Source organism: Drosophila kikkawai, chromosome 3R, assembly GCF_030179895.1.
Source record: "Drosophila kikkawai strain 14028-0561.14 chromosome 3R, DkikHiC1v2, whole genome shotgun sequence".
Lineage (NCBI taxonomy): Eukaryota > Metazoa > Arthropoda > Insecta > Diptera > Drosophilidae > Drosophila > Drosophila kikkawai.
The window spans coordinates 17,354,201-17,375,808 of NC_091731.1; the positions used below are offsets into that span (position 1 = coordinate 17,354,201).

At 46.2% G+C, this 21,608-nt stretch overlaps 1 protein-coding gene across 4 annotated transcripts; it reads left to right on the top strand.

Annotated features, from left to right (window-relative positions):
* Window positions 1–1,316: 1,316 nt before the first annotated feature.
* LOC108085446 (rho guanine nucleotide exchange factor 17) lies at window positions 1,317–17,724 on the top strand. Of its 4 annotated transcripts, XM_017182057.3 has the most exons (15): window positions 1,317–2,993; window positions 4,727–6,909; window positions 7,321–7,924; window positions 12,350–12,610; window positions 12,693–12,883; window positions 12,943–13,388; window positions 13,458–13,680; window positions 13,766–13,857; window positions 13,918–14,585; window positions 14,644–14,795; window positions 14,865–14,932; window positions 14,993–15,135; window positions 15,199–15,320; window positions 15,384–15,725; window positions 15,786–17,724. In XM_017182057.3, exons 1-15 carry the CDS (start codon window positions 1,332–1,334, stop codon window positions 15,943–15,945), a joined length of 7,317 nt encoding a protein of 2,438 aa, XP_017037546.2. In that variant the 5' UTR covers window positions 1,317–1,331; the 3' UTR covers window positions 15,946–17,724. The 4 variants fall into 4 exon arrangements, with proteins under 4 accessions (XP_017037546.2, XP_070142513.1, XP_070142514.1 ...); XM_070286412.1 differs by lacking the exons at window positions 1,317–2,993; window positions 4,727–6,909; window positions 7,321–7,924 and adding exons at window positions 9,522–9,651; window positions 11,552–12,255; XM_070286413.1 differs by lacking the exons at window positions 1,317–2,993; window positions 4,727–6,909; window positions 7,321–7,924 and adding exons at window positions 9,522–9,651; window positions 11,591–12,255.
* Window positions 17,725–21,608: the final 3,884 nt, after the last annotated feature.

Consider the following 21,608-nt stretch of genomic DNA (forward strand, 5'->3'; position numbering starts at 1 on the left):
CATAAGTTGATCATAAATGGCGTTTTAGGGCTACTAAATACCCTAGATGTTCTCAAAAATTTATGAGTATAAAAAAAAGAAAACGTAAAAGAACCATAAAAAACCGGCCAAAAATGCTTCAGCAGCCTATAGACAATAAAAGCATATTAGTGCTTATTATTTTTTACTTTCAGCATTAACCTTTAAGGTTATTTCCAAATAAGAATTTTAAGGTTTAAAAATGAAAATAATAAAAAGAAAATTGAAAATGTAAAAGTCTGGATACACTTTTCCCTTTTAAAGAAAAATCAATCACTACCCCAAAAGTTCCCCTTTCGGCCTTATGTTTTAATGAAAGGCATCCATCTGCGTTTTTTTATATCGAATTCTACTGTATTCCCCAATCGCATTGAAGATGAAGTATGCGCTGCACCAGATAAAAATAGACGGACGGTGTGTCTTATATCTGAGGCACTGAACTTTACTGCGAGTACACTCGACCGAATTGGACTGTCATCAGATTGCATTTACAAATATCTCCTGATGGGTAGGATAATGCCGGAGGCTCCCCAAGGCTTCATTAGAGGCAGATATGAGGGTATTCCTATGAGGACTAAGAATGGAAACACTTTCAAGAGGTGAAGAATTGAGTCAAAAGTAGAGCATTTTTGCATGAAAGTTTAAAGTTCGATGCTTGTGGCATGCTTTTGGGCGAATATTTGGAATATCCTAAAATATATAATGACTCAAAGGGGTATATAAGACCCTTGGGTATTATGAATATCAATAATAAAGCATGTATTTTTAGCTGCTCTTGCTACCCAGCATTCTTGGCTATATTAGAATATACTTGACTAACAATAAACAAATAGATCAAGATTTATTTTAACTCTTCTTGAGCTACATTTCTTATAAAAACTAAAGCAAGGTTATCAGTAAAAAAAACTTTACTTTTCCTTTATTCTAGCATCTCTGTTTACAGCTAAACTTATCTTAAAAAGTGTAAAAGCATATATGCATGCCAGGTTTATTATATGTTATTGTTTAGCTTATCTGAAGATGTAAAATCACGCCGATATCTAAATCATACTGCACCCGCTGCTTGCTCTTAATTAGTTTCTTAATTCTTACATTTTTGCTTTGAAAAACTTTACTGAAAAAATTCACAAAAATATTTTGCAGAGACTCCAGTGATCAGCTGGAAGCTGACCTTTCAGCCAGGAGGAGGGCCAAGAGCAGTCGCTTGATCTCGTGTTGCTGCATGCGCCACTCCACGCGGACATTGGACAGCGAAGTTGTCCAGCTTGGGGAGGCTGGAATAGTCATTGGTGAGAGATCAGGCAAAGGTGTCCATGAGCATTCACTTACACCCACTTCCACACCCCACAGGAGGTGATCTTCAACAGGCGCCACATCGTCCGCCGCTGAAGCTGTCCAGCTCCTTGCCGAGCACGCCCCAATTGGGACAACGGGTGGTGCGCGGACGTGGCTACAAGAAACTGTCTTGGAATGAAGAGCTACCGCGCCGTCCAGGCGAGGCCACAATGATTGCCCAGGGCCAGGAGGCCAGGGGTGGTCCCCAGCTGACCTATCACCTCCACAACAACAACATCAATAATAATAATAATAATAACATAAATAATAACAACAATGATGAGCAGTACGATCCCATTGCCAAATATTTTGCCAACACGCAGCAGCAGCAGCAACATCTTCATCATCCTCTGTCGGAGCAGCAGCATCGAAAGCTATCTCCTGGCATCGGCGCAAAAAGCTCACGGATTCTCTGCGAGAATTGCTGTGGCGAGAGGCAGCAACAAGTTGGCAGCTCCATGGACCGCCGCCAAGAGCAGCATCATCAGCGGCAACAGCTGCCGTTTGGGGACTGCGATTCAGTGTCCGATTTGTCGTCGTTTCGCTTTGTCTTCGATGGGGAGGAAGTCGATGCCACGCCGAGGCGCGTATTAGTCGATGCCCATTATGAGGATGATGCCGCTGACGAACTCGATGACGTTGCGCGGCGGCCGGTTATAGAAATAGAAAAGCGCCAGCGGAATACATCAACAACGAAAACGGAACAATCAACACGGCAGCAGCAGCAGCCAACAACAGCAACAGCAGCAGCAGCATCAAGAGGAGCAACTGAAGCGACTGAAGCGTCATCGCCAGTGTTGTCCCTGTCATCCGAAATCAGCGACGAGTCACCAGCAATTTGTTGTTATACAATTGACAAAAAACTGTCACAGCATCCGCAGCAGCAGCAGCACCTACATCAGCAGCCAGGAGCTCTGCAGCACTACAACTCGTGTGCCACCGTTAGCTATCGAAGCTATCGGCACCCTTTGCCACCCCCGCCAGTGCCACCCAAGCCGCGTACTTGCTCCGAGTCCCTGGTCAGCGATGAGCCAGCTGTGAAGACCCGTCGCCTGGTCAGCCAGCAGTCACCACGGATTTATCCTGCACATGGAAGTAGCTGCTGCATCCGCAAGGGTATTCCTCCGCCGTACTCCTTCTTCGAGGGGAATAACAACAACAACAACTACAACTGTCGGTTCGGATCGAATGGAGAGTGCTCTTCCCTGGCCTTATTGAGGGGTCCACGATCCCTGTGCTACGATCGCCACGGGCGCCTGACCTTTGACTCGGAACCGGATCCGGAAGTCGATCGGAGTTTGACGAACGGTGTCGTCCACAAGTCGGTCAGTGAATCGCGTTTGCATGTGCCTGCGCCAAGTGAACAGTTGTATTACGGCGATTCCAAACTTACCTACGATCCGTACACCGATCTGGCGCGTGTGACCGCAAATGTGATCAATCAGGAGAGAAGTGATCGTGAAAGTTCGTTTTCCCTGCCGCTGCATCAGCATCGTGGATGTAATACCCATGTCCAATTGAATCCTTTATATCCCCAAACGAACCACAATCAAATCTATCTTAAGCAAAATAATTTACGCCTGCCCTGCCACTGCGAATTCCATGTGGAAGCTCCATTTGAGGTTAACAAGGAAAACGGGGTAAGTCCTGGGAAAGGATTCGGTTGTTAAAAAAGAAAAGTACTTCATATTAAATCAAACTAATGAGGTCAAATGAGCATCATATCAGAAAGATTAATACACATAGACGTTAGGATAAGTTAAGATAGGATTGGACTCCATTATGGAAAACCAGAAAAAGAAACAAATTCAGCCTCAAGCACATCGATTATTGATGTATATTTGTATTTACCAAAACTCAATGGCCCACCATTCATCACCCCAACTGTCAGGGAGTGCAATTTTCAGCCATAAACCTTTTGTTTTGATCGATTTTATTGATCCCATATATCATATAGTTACTCGTACGTTTGCTTTTCCTTCAATGGGGGGAAAGATCTCTCTCCGTGATAGTAGTTGGGCCAGAGAATGGCTGGATGGATGGATATATGGATGTATGGATGGATGGGCACCACCTGAATCGCACGTTCTGCCGCTCAATCGGAGAGATTAGTGCATTTGTGTTGGTTTTGCGAGAATTCTTGTCACCAGAGATTTCTTTGCTAGTATTGCTCTACTTTTGTGTTATTTGTACGATTCTTTTAATGCGTACACTTGGAGAAAGTTGTCTTGGGATTAATAATAAAGGGATTCTATGTGTTAGGAAAATAATTCTGAAACCGATCCTAATAGATTATAAAGGTAAATATAGCTATGTAGTAGCTTAAGTGTAAGGGTCTTAAGACTAATTTAACTTCAGTTTAGATAGAATATTTAAAGTTTATTGTTTTAAAAAGAAGTAAAAGAAATTAAATAATAGATTCTAGTATTTGTTTGGTTAAGATATACAGGATACTGTTTTGATATCATAGTCTACACATATTCAGCTATAAAGTAATCATGGGGAATATACATTTCAACTCAATTTCGGTCAGTGCATTGTAAGTTGGCCTATCCTAGCCAAAAGATCTCTTTTATTTTCTGTATATTCCACCTACATACATACAGACTTACGTATATATCAATATGTATTGGGATTTAAATATGTATGTCTGTATGTGGTATACGTACTTTTATATATGCCGCAGAGATCTGTTGTTTATACTAAAAATATCACTGTGTGCGTATGTATACACGAATCAGCTATATATATGTATATATATAAATATATATAGAGAGAGCAACGTTGGCTGGTTTTACATTGTGTTCATCCCGCCGCGGAGCCCCCCATCTCCCTCGGTTCTTGGACGTTGGTTGTTTTTGGCCGGGGATGTGGTGAGGTGTGTGTCATTGTGCAGTGAATATGGGGTATAATGACGCTGGGAATGATGAGGAGGCGCCTAATATAATCATGCTGGCTGGGTTCCGGAAATGGGAATACATAATGCTTATGCTTATTCCAATTAGCATTCCAATTCCACCGCCCAGGCCCAGATCATCCTTTGGGATATCGAAAGCTGCCACTGCCACTGCCACTGCCGCTGTCCATTGCCCATTGATATTACACATACGCCGCGTTGACGTTGACTCAATGTTTGCTGCTTTAGTGTATCGAACTGAATCGCCAAGCGATTTGTTTGTTTTTCTTCGGTGAGAGGGGCGGGCACGGCAGTGGGCGAAGACGAGGGCTAAGGGGAGTAGAATCACACGTACGCCCACAGCTAGTCCATAAAAAGACACGGGGCGGGATGGGGCTTTGGGATCGGAATCGGGGATCCGCCGATGAATAATAAACGTTTAACTGGAATTATCCCTCTCTTCCCCTCTACGTTCAGCACACAATGGAGAAACGACGTAATACCCTGGACCGTTTTCAGCGCCTTGGCTTTGGGCGCAAATCCTCGCCAGCGGCCTCCGCCTCCGCATCCTCCTCCGGACCCTCCACTTCCGGTCCGGAGAAGCAGCGCAAGACATCCGAGCGCTCGGAGCGTCTCCGGGAGCTGACCGAACTGTTGCGGGGCGGCGGCAGTGGTGGAGGCAGCAGCTCCCGCGCCTCCTCAACTCCCACACCGCCGCCTCCTCCGCCACCACCAGTGCCGCCGCCCAGGAAGCCACGCACCTCCTCAGCTCTTGAGCGCCAGGATACGGGCGCCAGCCAGACCTCGGAGTCGGAGGCGGGCAGTAGCACTCACCTGAAAAGCGAAGACGCTACACGGCCTCTCCACAGTGGTGCCAGTTCGGGAGGAGGAGGAGGAGGAGGCGGCATAAGCACCGCCGCCCGCCTGTTCGCCTCACTTCGGCCGAACACGAGTCTCTCCAACCTGGAGGCCCTCATGTTGAGCAACCGCGAAAAGTCCAAGTCCCCGCCCCCACCTGCGCAGCAGAATCAGCATCCGAGGCAGCAGCGTAGATGCGTAGATGCGTCGGCCGCTGGCAGTGCCAGTTTCGAGAGCACGGCGCTAACATCGCAGTCGGAATCGCGCAGCCCGCACAAGGCAGCCCCCTTTCGCTCCGTCTCGTTTTCCCAGATCGACTGCAAGTCCACGCTGAGCGCTCTGCGGGATCGCCTAAGGCGCGACAAGGCCATCGAGGCGCCCAGTCCCAGTCCCACGCACTCCAGAGAGGAGGAGACGGCGCTGGGCAGGATCCCCACGGATCCCGGCTGGGTCCACATACCGCTGAAGAGGACGGAGCTGAGCATCAACCTGAACTACGGACAGGAGAAGTCGCTGGACCACGACACCATCCAGGAGGAGGACATCTTCAGCAACGAGCTGGCGGCGAGTGGCAGCTCGGGAATCCTTTTCCCGACAGCCACCGCCAGCAGTGTGATAGCCGCCCACGCCACCATGGAGTCGCTGACGGACACCATTCAGTCGGAGAGCGACTGCCTGATCCGCGAGGAAGTGCAGCCGACTTTGGAGATTACCCCACCTGCCTCGTCTGTGAGTGGTAGCGCTCCCAACTTGGCGACCCTAATGGAGGAGCAGCTGCCGCCAGATAACTTTCTGCAGACAGCCACCACCTGTGAGATCCCTGTGCCAGTGTACGAGTGCGCCGCCCAGGAGTGGCTGGAGACTCCCGCCCAGGAATGGGTGGAGGTGGCTCCCGAGGAATTCGGCATTGTGCCGGAGACCATTCAGCCTCCTATCCCGCATGCCGCCTGCAAGGTGTCCCAAACACAGTCTACATTAACCACGGCTGTTAGGAGCGACTTGGTGCCCACCATCTCTGTTAGTCGCTCTTCGGAAGAAGGCGACGAGTTGGCCAGGATCGAGGATGTGCCACAGGTTGAAGTGGCAACCACTGCCAGAAATCCGCCATTGGAGCAGCACCGAAAGCAATACAGCCACGACGATCTTGACCTGACCAATGTGGACCTAAGGAGCTCTCTGGAGGCCATTGCCACGCCGCGTCACAGCACAGACGAGCGACAACGGAGGCACCTGGACAAGTCCACCAAGCGCAAGGGGATGTACATAGACAACGCTGACTGGCAGGCACCCACAGAGCCATCGCCACATCGTGGTCTGGCCCTGGACATTAGTGTGGCCAACTTAAATGCCATCAAACCGGAATCCCCGGATCCCAGCACGCCCGCCGCCTCTCAGATGTACATTAGTAGCCCCCAGAGCTCCTACTCCTTCGAGCTAAACACACCGGAGCTGGAGAAGGGTTCGCCATCCTGGGGCAGCGGAGGGCTGGGTCGCGACAAGGCCCAGCTGCTGAGCAACTTTAGCTGTCACAGCAGCGAGGAGAAGGACGACGCCTCTACCCGAAGCTTTAGCTACCTGCGCACCGACTCCACGTCGGACAACGAGTGCGATCGAGCTGCCAGGGAGCGGGAACGAGAGCGGATCACCTCGAGTCCCACGCCCAGCAGCGGAGATTACGACTACAAGCGTTTTTCAAAGCGACCACTTCGAGGTCCCTACGGCCAGATGCTCGAGGCGGAGATGAAGAAGCCCAACCGGATGCACTTTGAGGAGATACTTGAGGAGCTACGCGAGACGGACAGGTAAGAGGCTTCATAAAATATTACAGATTTATTAATTTAACATTCAATATCAATAATACACCCAAGATAATGCTTACATTAATTTCTCATAGATTTAATTAGAACTTTCCCTTAAAAATTATCATCGCATTCTTAACAAATGTAACAGGAAAAAATAGATTGATATTTAACGATCTCTCTTGTTTGTGCAACGGTACATGCTCTATAAAAATGGTTTATGTTTTCTGCATCTGTAATTTCACGAAATTTATAGCCATTCTAAGGCCAGGTCATTAAATACATTTAAATAAATATGTCGTTGGCTGCACAGATAAAAGAGAACAATTTCGGTTACAATCTAGGAGAAAATGTTGATTTCAAAAAATTTGTTAGATTTTTATATGTAAGATTTGATTTGATTTGTTCTTCCAGCTTGCACCTTCGCGGGTCAGCTCCTGGTGGGGCATCTAGTGGATCCAGCGGTGGATCATCCCGCAACCTTCCACAGTACTCCAACTCGATGCGGGTGCGCAAGTCAAGCGCCTATCTGCCGGTGCCATCCCACACTCGGGCTGCCTCCACGCCCTCACAGCTGGAGCATGGCGGCAAGGCCATCACCGCGGCCACCGCACAGATCTCAGTGTCCGCCAAGAATCTAACCGAGGCGGAACTGGGCCAGCAGCAGCTGCACCACATGAAGCGTGCCGCCTCCGAGGCTCCGGCTCCCAAGTCGCATCACAGCAAGCGCAGCCAGTCGATGAGCACGGAGCGTCCTAGCCAGCTGCACCACCATCACAGTCACGGGCACAGTCACGGCGGCCATGGTCACAGTCATGGACATCATCATGCGGCCAAGCGCAGTCTGGATGAAAAGTCCAAGGATAAGGATAAGGGGTCTGCGCCGGCCGCTGGAGGATCTGGACGATCCGGAGAAAGTGGCAAGGCTGGTCTGAAGCCGACGCCTGCTTTGCTGGCCGAGCTGCTCAAGGGATCCAGCGAAAACATGATCTCTGAGCAAAGGAAGAAGACAATAGCGGTGAGTAATGTTTTATCTTTTTATTAAAATAACAACCCACAAAAAGGATATATTTAAAATCTAGTGAAAGGAAGGTAACATTATATTTTTTTATCAGAATTCGGTGGCGCTACTAACAGTTGGGAAATTAAATTATCCTTAATTTTGTTTAAGGAATACAAATAAAAATTTTACTGTCAAGCTAAGCTGCTCCATAAAGTATACTTCAAAAAATTTCAAAACTAAGGTTAAATCCTTGCTAGATAAAAACTCTCTTTGCTTTTTCCAAAGCGTTCCAGCTCCTGCGGAGAGCGCTTTAGTGAAAATAGCGAAGAGATCGTTAGCCTTCCTCCCTCTCATTGTTTATCTAATGATTTGTTGTACACTCTCGCACCCTCTCCCAAAGTTTTTGTTTTGCTTGCTAAGTAGCAATGCATGTTGTGGGTGTGGGAAGAGACAGCAGCAGGCAGATGTGGCGGCAGAGCAGCGGCAGAAGCAGCGGCGCCATGTGAATTCCGAGGCGCATGCCCCAAACGAAAAGAAAGAAAACGGTGCGCATTGGAAATGTGTGTTAGTGTGTTAGTCCCGTTCAGTTCCATTGGGCTCCCTACGTTCTATTCCGCTCCGTTCCAGGCACAGTGGTCGAAGCGTACTATTTTTAGGCTATATGCAAATAGCAATCAAAATATTTCACATTTTCAGAGGGAATCATTATGGAAAAAATGCTTATATTCTGTCTTTTAAATTGCACTTTTTTGTACAAAATTTGGGATTGGAAAATGTATTGTAGGTCACAGGATTAAGTTATACTTTATCTTATTTAATAGTTTCTGTAATTGTTTTTTGACTATATATACTGTTCCTTAATTGGACTGGAAGAGATCGTGTGGCAATTTCATTTTCAGACACTTGTCGCATGCAAATCGAAACTCTTCCTTTCTCTGGGTACTCCATCTAGGACTCTCTCTAGTTGAGAGCGGCGCATGACATTCCAACAGAGTACAAACAGCTGAGACTAGCGCACCACATAATGTTTTGCGTGGGGCGGTGGGGGAGTATGTTTACGAGCTGGTTTCCTGCTGCCTCTCGTTTAGCGTTCACATGGATAATTAATGTTTTGCTACAAAGCAGATAAACCCCAAAATTTACCAAGCACGTTTTTTGATGTACCTTGTAGGTACTGCCTCCCCCACACAAACACAACTAACCAAATAGCTCCTCTCTCCTGGGTTCTCTCCTTTCCGACGCTCTCTGTCGCTCTCTCTTCGCCCACAGTGGGTGGCACGGGTTGCTCTCCGTACTCTTTTTAGGAGTGTGGCTGGAGTGGGGGTGGTGGGGTTGTTTTTTCAGTGCGCTTGGAATATGAAAAATGGAAATTAAGTGTGTATATGGCACAATGGAATGTGTTCGGCGAGTTGAGTGGCGGCGAACAGGAGTGCGATTTAGATTTTGGGATGTGCCACTGTGGCTGCTCTCCCGCGCAGCAGCAGCAGCAGCAGCAGTAGCAGCAGCCGCAGCAGCGACCGCGGCAGAACAGAGCAGAGAAAGTCTAAAGAGACCACTGTGCGCCGTGTGTTTTAATTCTTATTTGCTTTTCTACGACCATTGTGTGGCGGAATTGTTCATGTTTCGTTCGTTCGTTGCGTTTGTTATTTATTTTTTGGGAGCCAGGAATCCGCTGCAATTCGTGTAAAAGCAATAAACAAAATACGGGGCGGCGAGCAAAGAAGGAATAATTAAAGCAAATCGTAATTTACCAACCGAAAAAATAATTTATCGCTGGAGTGCTGTGCTGTGTGTGTCTGTCTCTCCCCTGTACGTTTGTGTGTGCGAGTGGCTGTGTTATGTGCGTGGGAAAATGTCTCGAGACTCCGAGATTCGGGAGACATCCATCAAAGAGGAGGAAAATTCACTTTTCATTTTATTCGAATTAAATTTTTCATCTCTGCGAACGGTCGGGCGTGTGTATATGGGTGTATGTATGAATATGTGTACCTGACTGCACAAGGCCAACCTCTTGTTGCGCCGCGTTACGCCAATAATATACATAGAGTGCAAATATAAACTCTCAACTTATCCCCAGTAACCCAGGCGAGTGGGAGCGAGACGGCGACGTTGGAGAGGAGAGAGCAAATCAATTACCTGTCAGCTCTCTGCCATGTGTGTGCTGGTGCTGTGGTGCTGGCGTGTGTGTATATGTGTGTAATCGTTTCGAAATGTAAAATGGAATTGTGGCTGGATGCAGCGGGTAACGTAACGTAACGGTAACTGCCAGTACCCTCCAAACTGCGCACAAATGTATGCTGCACATAAATAACGATGCAACAAGCTCCCCATCATCATCCTCGTCGGCGTAACTTGGCTGCTTGCGTGTTCGTGTGCGTGATAACATGTTGCTCGCCTGGCCTTTGTCGCTGGCCTAATCAGGCAATTAAATGGCCATAAAGTAAAACGCAACACAGCTGAACAGCCGCTTACCGTGATTCGCAGCAACGAAAACACGAAAACAGAACCGAACAGCAACTGTCGGCTGTTTATTCTTTTTTCTATTTTTCCCTGCTCTAACCCACGCTTTCGCCTTGTTTTCCTTTGCGCATTATTGGCCTTCAGTCAGCAAAGGCAAACAACAACATGGTCAGTGTCATTATCAAATCACACACAGATACAGCGCACGCACACACACATGTGCAGTGCAGGAGATTCGTTGGCCGGGGAACTGCTGTGGTTGGGGAGTGCTCAAGGCTGTCCCTGTGAGCGCGTGCGAGTGTGAGTGAGTGAGTGACTCGTGGTCTCTCTAACGTCACTTACACTTGCAAAAAAACTAAATTATTTATTTTAAAGCTAAGTTTTGGATTTGATTTCTTTAAGATCCTTTTTAGGATTTTGGATACTAAAGAGAACAATTGAAACAGTGACATGAATTTCGAAATAAAATCAAAATTATATAAATAGGCCATAATATAAAACGTATTAAATCAGAACTAGTATACATTTCAGTCTTAATGACAAGAGGTTAAATATTTAAAAATGGACAAGCAATGAATTACTTATTGTTCTGCAATTTTTGGTCTTACTTTTTGTAAAACATACCCTATATTAATTATTATAGAAACAATATACATACTTTTATATGTACTGTAAAATTTGTACTTTATTTTATAACATAAATTATTTAAAGAAAGACTTACTTTAAAGAGAAGTTGCATCATTAGTTAAGGACTTTATTATTCAATTTAATATTACAAAAAGAAATATACCTAACTAGAAATTTGAAATCCCAAGCTAATCCTAAAAGAAAATATACTGTTATTGAGGTAAATATCTATAAAGTTTTTATTTATTATGCTTGACAAGAATATTTAGGCTGTTTCCTACATTTTCGACTAGTCCGATTGATATTTGGTTAGTGGTTAAAATCAGCCATTCACGCTTATTTTTTGCGAGTGCACATGCAGGGCATGTGGAACGTGGGCAAGTGGTTCTCCCACTCGCCGTCTACGCAGTCTGTTCTGCTTGAAAACTTGTGTGAGTGTGAGCGTTTGTGTGGATGCAGATGTTATGTGCAACATCCTCGGCCAGCTGAATTGTGTGCTGGCTGGCAGCGGCTTGTTGCACTTTTAGTCGGCTTGGATGACTTAGCCAGACCAGACGTGGGCCTTTCTCTTGTTTCTCAAAAAACACACACAGTATGCTCCAGCGGTGCTCAAGTGCTTTAGTGGCTTTGCGGCAGTAAAATACAACCAGTGCGGTGGTGAACCAGTGACAAGAATATTGAAAAACACTATAAAACACAACATTCCAACATTCCGAGCATGTCGCACAATCGAGAGAATCTGCGGCTGAGCCTGTTGGATCTGCAGGCCACCCTGACGGCGCCCTCCCAAACCGTTGCCGCCGCCCTGCTCCCCCAAGCCCAAGCTCAGACTAGTGCCCAGTCCCAGATACCAGCCCACTCGCAACAGTTGCCGAGTGGCAGCAGCAACAGCAGCAACACCAACTCCCAATCCCAATCGCTATCCCAGACCCTTTCCCACTCTCACAGCAACAGCAGCAGCAATCTCAGCACTGGCAGTAATAGCCACGGGATCGGAGCCGGCCACGGACACGGACTGGGCGGCAGCAGTGTCTCACAGGCAGTGTCCATGGCCACCACAACGGTGGCGCGGCTGAGCAAGGCGGGATTCGGGGCGGCTGCCGGTTCAGGTGGCGGGGCAGGGAGTGGCTATCAGAACGACAAGTGCGACAGGCTGAAGAAAATGACTTCGATTACCTGCTCCGACTCGGAGGACGACTCCGAGCGGCGGGCACAGTTCGAGATGAGTAGTAAATGGAATCTGGGCGGCTATGAAGGCGTAAGTCTGGTCGCAATTAACCCAAAATTTATCTACTTTACAATGCAAACAAATAGATAATAATTTCCCTTTATCCTCCTTATTATCCTTTCAGGATACACGTACCTATGTGGTCCAAGAGATCTATCGCAACGAGCAGTCCTACGTGGAGTCCTTGCAGACAGTGGTTGTCAAGTATTTGAAAGTGCTCAAGGCCCCGGAACATGCGGGAATGATTGACACCCGCACTGTAGACGAGATCTTTTTCATGGTGCCCGACATCCTGGAGATACACGAAAAGTTTTTGGGCGACCTAAAGCAGCGCCTGGATGACTGGGATGTTCAGCAGAAAGTGGGCGACGCCTTCATGGAAACGGTAAAGTATTTCCTTTCTAATCAATAAAAGGTTCATAGATTCTTTAGCTATTTATATAATCTAAATTTTGTATGTACTTCAGTTCTCTAAGCTCGAGGTCCTGGAGGTATACACATCCTTTGTGAACAACTGCAATAGGGCCAAGAATGCCATACGCTCCATGAAGCACCAGCGACCCTCGTTCTCCAAGTTTCTGGAGTCAACGGCCCGGGAGCACAAGGGCAAGCTCACCCTAGACAATCTGCTCATCAAACCCGTGCAAAAGTTTCCCAAGTAAGTTTCGTTTTTTGCTACAAAATACCAGATTAAACCACATCATTGCTCAATTTCAGCTATGAACTGCTGTTCCAGCGATTGATCAAGCACACGGATCACGATCATCCTGATACGAAGCACTTGCAGGACGTACTCAAGCTGGTCCACGACATTCTTGTCCACATTAATTGCAAGGAGCGCGAGATTATGGAGAATGGTCAGCGCGAGGCAACCCTTCGGGAACTGGAGGGCGTCATCGAGGGCATTACCGATCTGATAGCCCCCGAAAGGCAGTTCCTGCTCTTCGACTTGGTTTCCATGCCATCGGGCCAGGGGGCGCGCAAGGATCGCGGCTTTTTCCTGTTCAATGACCTGCTCGTTCTCACGAGCATCAAGAAACGAAGCGGCACTATCCGCAAGCCCAACAGCAGCATCTGCCCGGGAACAGTGGCCACAACGCTGGACACCAACAAGTACAAGTTCCTCACCAAGATCTCGCTGGACTGCCTGGAGATTGTCAAGTGTGAGTAGCCAGTGGCGGCATTTTCTCCATGTTCTAGGTCTGTAAATCATGCTCTCCTGTGTCCCGCAGCCAAGGACGAAAACATTAAGCGCATTGTCAGCGAAATCGAGACTCTGGCCGACGACTGTAATAAGCTGCAGCAGATCACCGACATCGCTGTTTCCCTCAAGTACCCGCATCAGTATATGGAGGACGCCATCCGCGAGCTCCACCGCGATGTCCAGCGACAGCTCTCTGAGCGCCAGACAAACGATACCCAGCTGAACATGCTCGAGCTGACAGTTAGTTCCCCGTAAGTGAAGCAAGATCCTTAACGTAATCATAAAAGAATGATCCCATTTTCTTTGATTATGTATTAAAATGTCCTATTATTACAGAAATGGCAACCAAAAGCTGACTGTGGTCTTCAACAAAACGGAGAAGCGCACTCAGTGGGAGGAGGCCTTCAACGAGGCCAAGCAAAAGCTGGGTGAGTCAGTCCCCTGAAGTCACCAAATGAAACTCTTGTAATATACTTGGTTGTTTGCAGCTGCCACGCTGGAACGTCATCCCATCCCTGAGTTCCTTACCTCAATACCCATCCGCAAGACCCGTGCCGGCCTTCAGTTCACCTGTGCGGCAGCCACGTTAAGCGACAATCGGGATGTGTGGGTATGCAATAGCGATGGCTATGTGGGCCAGGTGTGCATCATGTCGCTGCATCCGGAGCCGAATGTCACCAGTTGCAATGGCGTCTGCAATGCCCGTATCCTGTGCGTTGCCTCTGTTCCGGCGTACAGCTCGGCGGCCTCCAGTAGGAATAGCAGTGGGGAGCAGCCGCCCGGTCAGGAGGAGAAGGATAAGCGGAACACCCCGCAACCGCCGCAGCAGCAGCAGCAGAGCTACACGCAACAGTTGCGCGACTATCGGAAGAGCATCTCCCCGAGCTTTCAGAGTGCCTCAACGTCGGCGACGGCGACGCCTGAGAAGAAGAAGATCACGCCAACGCCCACACCAGTGGCTGGGGGAGATGCTGCAGATGGCGCAACCGCGACCGGCAGTGATACTCAACTGGAACTGAACTTGAGCTCCAGCGAGGACGAGACGGAAGCGGCAGCAGCCACACTAAACGTGGGCGGCGGAAGCACTGGAGCGGGATCTGGTGCAACTCTGTCGGAACGTGTGCCTAGTCCTGCGCCCTCGTATCACGGGCATCAGGTGGGATTATCACAGCTGAAACCATATTTCTTTGCTCATGTGACTCATTTTGTTGCAGGACTCGAATCCGGAGGAGGGCGAAAGCAATCAATCAACGATGTGGATAGGCACCGAAGACGGCTGCATCCATGTCTACAATAGCACTGACAATATTCGCATTAAGAAGAACCGCATCAAGATCGAGCACCATTCGGCCGTCTATTCCATTTTGTACGAAAAATTTTAAATATTTGAAATATCCTGAAAGCTGTAATTAATCCTTAATGCTTTTCCTTTAAGGTACCTGGACAATCGTGTGTTTGTGTCATTAGCCAATGGTGATATCTGTGTTTACCTGAGAGATGGTGGTAAGTATGTTCTGCTAAAACTAAAATCGATTTAATATACTTTTGCCTTCCCTTCACCAGCCACCTCCTGGAATACTTGCTCATCGCATTGCCTTTCCATTGGCACGGTCACAAGTCCGGTGACCAAGCTGTTGAATGTCAACGGCCGCCTTTGGTGCTCCATTCAGGGCATCATCAAGGTGCTGGACGTGGAGAGCTTGACGGTATGAAAGTTTATGGGAAAATATAAATATAAAATTTAATTGAATGTTTACTTGGTTTTGCAGGTCATTAATCAAATACAGATTTCATCGGACTCGAAGCCGATCACAAACATGACAGTCTCGAACAATCATGTGTGGATATCCATACAGAACTCTGCACACATCAAATGTTTCCATTCCAACAGGTGAGTTGTCCTTAGAACGTCCTTTTATCCTTTCTAATCCACTTTTTCTTTTCCGATGTACAGCCACCAGCTGGTTACCGAAGTTAATCTCGCCCCCGCCGTAAACAAGATGCTCTCCAACTGTGACGAGATCATCCGCCAGCACAAGGCCGCCTGTCTGCGCGTCACCTCGCTCCTTTGCTGCAAGGATCTCATCTGGATCGGCACTAGTGCGGGCGTCCTGCTCACCATCCCAGCCCAGGGTTACGAAAAGGGTGCCATTAACATTGTGCCCACTGGCATTCCCCATGGACACACGGGCCATGTGCGTTTCCTCACCTTCGTGGAGACCACTGGCCTGGAGGGAGTGGCGCCCGGTGCTGGAGGTCGTGATGGCGCCACCAGCGATGAATACTCAAAGCAGGGGTAAGTTAATGGCACCTCCAGAGGAACAGGGCCGAGTTGATTATCCCGTTTGGTTTACAGTTCCATCAAGCACTCCAAGTCCAAGTCGGAGACGAACAATACGCTGATCATATCCGGTGGCGATGGCTACGAGGACTTCCGCAACTCCGGAGCCAACTCGCTGAGCGAGATCGCTGGCCGCGAGGACAGCACCAACCATCTATTGATATGGCAAATTTGAAGCAGAAGGCGTAAAAACCGCTGGAGGCTCCTGCTCTCGCGCTGGAAGAACAACAACTGAGTTCACCAGTGCTTAAAGAGTGGAGAGCCCGGCGGTTTTTATGGGCCGAACGAAAATCGATAATTGATAAGCAAGATCCCGAGGGATCGGCAGCAGCTGCTAAGCTGGAAATTAGTAGGATTAGCTAACAGGACTGACGGACTGAGGGACGAATAAACCCGGACGGATGTAAAGTTGAATTTCAACAGCTCGAAGATTGATGTATTATTTGACTCTCGTCCTCCGATTGGCCACTGAACCAGTGCCAAAAAAACAAAAGAAATATATGTACGACTCCTGCGCCAAATCGTTTTGGGAAGCACAGGCTGCTCGCCCCCTTCAATGTAAATACAGATCGCACCGAGCAGATTAAGATGCAGATACAGATACTGGATACGAGATCGCTGAGGGAAGAAGATTCCACGATTCCACCAAGGCAAAGAGTACGATAGATATTTTTGTATTGCTTAGCAGGCAGACTAATTGTAAATCTAAATCCTAATCAAGTGTTAAGAGTTCGGTCTAAGTTCGTTTGAATTGAAAAATACAGGTCTAACATAATATAATTCATAAAGATATAAAATATGTGTTGACTTACCTACGCCTAGTGTACGAGTTTATCCATCTGAGGTTCGATCCCTGCCCAAGAACCCGGAATCCGAGCGCATTAATCGAATTTATAATCTACAAAAATCACTCAACTCAAGGGTCATGTCACTTACGTTCGCATGTGGTAGGCGCGCGTGCCGAGGATAGGCTTGTAAAAATCGTAATTAATAAGCATCTCCCTATTTTTATTGTATACAATTAATTAATATACATACATTTACATATACATATATATATATACATATATATATATATCGATAACTGATTAAATGGCGTTTATAAAGTTTATTATTGTAAAACCTATATTTCATGCAAGAGAATTGAATTTGAAAATTGCAAATTTTAACATACATACGAGTGATATTCAAGTTTTTGCTAAAGTTTTTTGGGCATGTACAAAACGTTAAACCTACACTACACACACAACACCCTCTCAATACATACTTAAATATGCATATATATTTTTTCTAATTGAAATACTATTTGTAAGTTGTAAGTTGTGCGCACCTCAACCCAAGCGACTCAAGCGAACCGCCAATCGGCGGTCGCCGTCTCAAGCTCGATCATCTGTCTAAGGTAGCAAATTGTAATAATTTAAGTATGAATATTTCTATGTTATAGTCTGGTTGGTTATTAACATTAATCATTGTTCAGTGCAGTATTTCAAGTGTATGCTAGCCGTTGCTCTTCCTTCCTTCCACCTCCACCTCCACCTCTCCCAACACTAACTGACATACAACACACCGAACCACCGAGAGCGGTTTCACCCGGTTATATTATATCTGAGTGGCCAGCGCATCCTATGAAATGTATTGCGGGCATTTTCTCATATTCAGTGAACATCTGACAATTGTTATCCTACCTCTGCGAATACCAAGGTGTTAAATATATATACTTATATATACAATATACTCGAGATGTTGCTCTCGCGCGCAAGCCAGGATCAGAAGTGGAAGCCGGAGCGGGAGCTGGAGCAGGAGCTGGCGCGATCGAGTAAAAACTCCCTAAAAGAGCTGTAATAATAGAATCTAAAACAATAATTCCCCCCTTTGCCAAGCTGCATTGTAAGGTTCAATAATAAATTGTAAATGTGTTAAAGAAATAAATATATATACATAAATGGAGGCGTAAGCTCATTGTATTATTATTCTAATTACAATATTAAATGGTATATTTAAGCTCAACTAAGTGGGTATTTTTTGGGAACTTTCAAGTTTTCTAAACTATATTTGTTTATATTTATGTAAAGTAAACACTGGGCCACAATAGAATCTATAATTCATAATTTAATTGCTCTGCGCGGCCATTTAGTTTGGATACCTCGTGGACTCCGATGCGCGCATATTTAATTATCGCATTCATTTGTAAAAATTAATTATAAATGGATTTATGCTGTACACACGGCCATTTTAATCTGTGCTTTAGGCTGTCTCCCCGCGTGTCCGCTCCCTTTTAAATAATTTATTTTAATTAGTGTTTGTCAAAACCGAGCGAGGATTCCACTGCATGGTGCAATGTATCGATTTCAATCCGATTTGGATTACGATAATCCTGGCCGGGACAGGCATTCATTGAGCCAGGATAACGCCTTATGGCCCAAACCAAAACCGAAATTGTAACATGAAAAAGTTGGGCTATTGATTGCTTTGTTTACCTTTGCGGCAACTGCACACGCGGCAGCTTTTTTGGAGGGGATCAGGGGGCGACGGCCGTAAGTAAAATAAAATCAAGCAAATTATGCGTAAAACTCAATTATTCGGGACTTTTAAAACAGCCAAACGAACAACAACAAAGGGAAAAACTTGTGCCGTAAGGCATTTACGTAAGTGCTGTTTGGCCAAGGAACTCCATGTTGGGGGAGCAGGCAGGTATCCGGAGGCGTAGCTGGTCGGTCAGACGGAAGAGACGAGCCTTTATGTGTGCGTCCTCCTCCCTGCTTCACCTCGATACGCTTGGCCACATGTGTGCGGCAACATGCTGTGTAAATTACGCTGCCATAATACCCTTCCATATGGTCAACTGTTCCGGCTCGCCACATCCATTACTCGGGCATCCGCGGGGAAAAGTTTCGCCCAAGCAAAAGTTGCCAACTTTCGCTCAAGTTTCAGCCAACTTAAGGACTTACCGACTCGCAAGAGTATCTGGACTTCTGCTCTCCTGGCTTGCCAAAAGAATCCCTTCCTCCACTCACCGCAGAGAGTCTGTCTGGGACGAAGGTCGTTGCTGGTCTTCGGTGTTTTAACTCCGCATAAGTTCTTAATAAATTTCATTATTGCATTTTAAACTTCGTGTGGCATTATTTATGGCTGCCAGCAGTCGAGCGGATTTTCAACCACCGACCAAGGGTCCACTCAAGTGCGAGGCTCAACAATTTCCCAATCAGGTTGGCATTGGCCCCATATTTAAATGGTAGTGCACCTTAAACCGGATAACATATCATATTTATAGAGAGTGTATACATTCCAAACAATGCCAGCGGAAGGGCTTAACCTTGTTTGTTTATTCTCCCGGTCATTTAGCTGAGCTCCCGCTAATCCTTCAGTTTTCACCTTGTTATTGCCATGGGATTGCATTTCGCTCAACTCGGTTTCTGTTAAAGGCAATTTGAACGTCAGGCAAAATTCAGAAAAGGGATCTGAAATCCAGAAATGTAAAATTATTATGCTTTGGCTACCGGATATCTAACAGTCGAGCAGACTCCCCCGAACCTTTCTTAGTTATATTTTTACCCATCAAAAAATATGCGACAAATATTTTATTATTGTTTTATTACTATTATTATCCGTTACAAAAAATATTACATAATTTATAGGCATTTCGAGCCTCTTAAAACTCCAAAAACGTGAAGGGCAACATTTGGTTTTATTTATTTACAAATAGATTATCTCAGTTCATATGCGCATAAATCCCTCCGGGCACTCGAGCCCGCTTCTCCAGTGCGTTTCCTGTGCCCGGCCCTGCCTCGTAATTTCCAATAATGCTCGCTCTGTTTTCGGTTTTCAGTTTTCTGTTCTGCTGGTTTTTCCGTGGTCAGCGCATTTAGTATTTGTGCGGCTTTTGCGGTTACTGTGCGTGGGACACAACAACAGGCTGGACTTGGGCCAGACCTCTGCCCTCCGCACATTTATGGTCACAGCCAAAATTGCCATTTTCACCAGTTGGATTTTTGGCAGTTGTAAACTTGATTAACCAATTAATGTCCCCCACTGGCTGGTGGGTAGCGGAATGTGAATGCGGTTGGCACTCGAATTTTCCACAAACTATTTATATATGTGTATTTGCATGCAGCGCTCCTCTTCGGGCGCCTAAGCTGCCTTCAAAGGTCGCACAGCCTCGCCGAAGTTCTTTGTATGCTTTTTCCACAATTTTCCAACAACGCGCAATGTAAGCCCGAAATCTGCTTAACGGACAATGGCCGGAAAGTCCGGCCCGGAATGGTCCTGGCAGGATGGCGGTGCTCTCGAAGAGAACAATAAATTGAAAGGAAGATGCCAAAAGTCGAGGGTGCTCGAGAATCAAATTTAAAATATATTTATATATATATTTGTGTGTGTGTGCCTGGTAACCGTAATCGGAGTACACTCTCTGTCTGCTAGGCCTGCTCCCTGCATCCTCATGCTCCTGGCGCTGATCCAGTTGACGCGAATAATATTACGCTTATTGATTGAAATTATTAATAGCTTCTGGCCTTTGCCGTCTCTAAGCGGCCACGACATAGCCATACATTAGGGACCCAGCGGGTTCGTTCACCTATCAATTAAAAGCAACTTTAACACAGACTGAGGACACGCAAAGAAATGGTTGCCAGAAATTAATCAGAAATCTTTTGATATAATTATAAAATAATATTAGAATTTTAAATATTTTATAAGAGGTATTTATGTATTTGCACATTAGATGAAGCTTCTCAATCGTATGAATCTATGTAAGTTAAATACGATTTTTAGCACATATATATAATATTTAAAAGTCACAGCCTCTGTATTTAAGATCAACTGGAACTTTAAACATTAATTTAAAAAAATCAAAACTGTATATATATTTTAACAGGACAACCTCCGTACGTTTTTAGAGTATTTTCGGTAAGAGATTCAGTTAAATGTTGTAATTACTTTGGAACTCTAAAAATAACCTTCTCCCAAATATAATATGATTTATTACCCAAGTAATTATATAGTAATTTCTCCCCGTGTCTAAATGGGATTTGTTGAGGGTCTGAAAGTGCGATAGAAGCTGGCGCATAGGGCTTCCGTCCCGCCATTTCCCCAGACTAATTATGCTGGCGAAATTAAAAGTTTATGACGCTGGCGAACACATGGTGGCCAGGACATTTGGCGACAAATTGTCGTGTCCTGCGAATTTCGCTCGATATGTACATACATAGATATGTATGCAACCGAGAGTGTAATGGTGTCCTAATGTCCTAGGATAGCTGCCAGTGTCAGGGACCACAACAAGTGGGGAAGCGATTTGTCAGGCAATTACTGAATCCACTGCAAGTGCCTCTAAGACAAATTGTTAAACTCAATTTGGCATTGCCATTGCCAATGCTATTGCCAAGTCTGTTGCATAGAAATGGAAAGTTTCTTGAGCCCCTAAAAACTTGTGTTGGTGGAAAACTTTTTGCCACCCCTTTGAAGCCTTGAAGTTTTAGCCGGGAAATGGTTGTATCGGGCTGCGTTTTCAGTTGGGCGGAAGCGAGTGACGCGGGAGAGACCTTCCTGTCACTGCAAAACTCACTTATGTACGTGCATTTGATAATTAAATGATGTTGCAAAACTTGACTGAAACCGATTTTTGGGGGATCCAATAAACTAAACCATTTACCCTTTACCCAGTACCCTCTCTACTCCCTACCCCTTGCCACATTTGTCCACTGGCCCTGTTCGGGATAAACGCTTTTGCATAGACACCAATTATGCTACGCCATTCAGCCGAGTCACGTACCCGAACCGCACGGATTTCTCGCATTTAATCAATCTAAGTGATGTCCAACCAGTGCTCACCACAGCCCG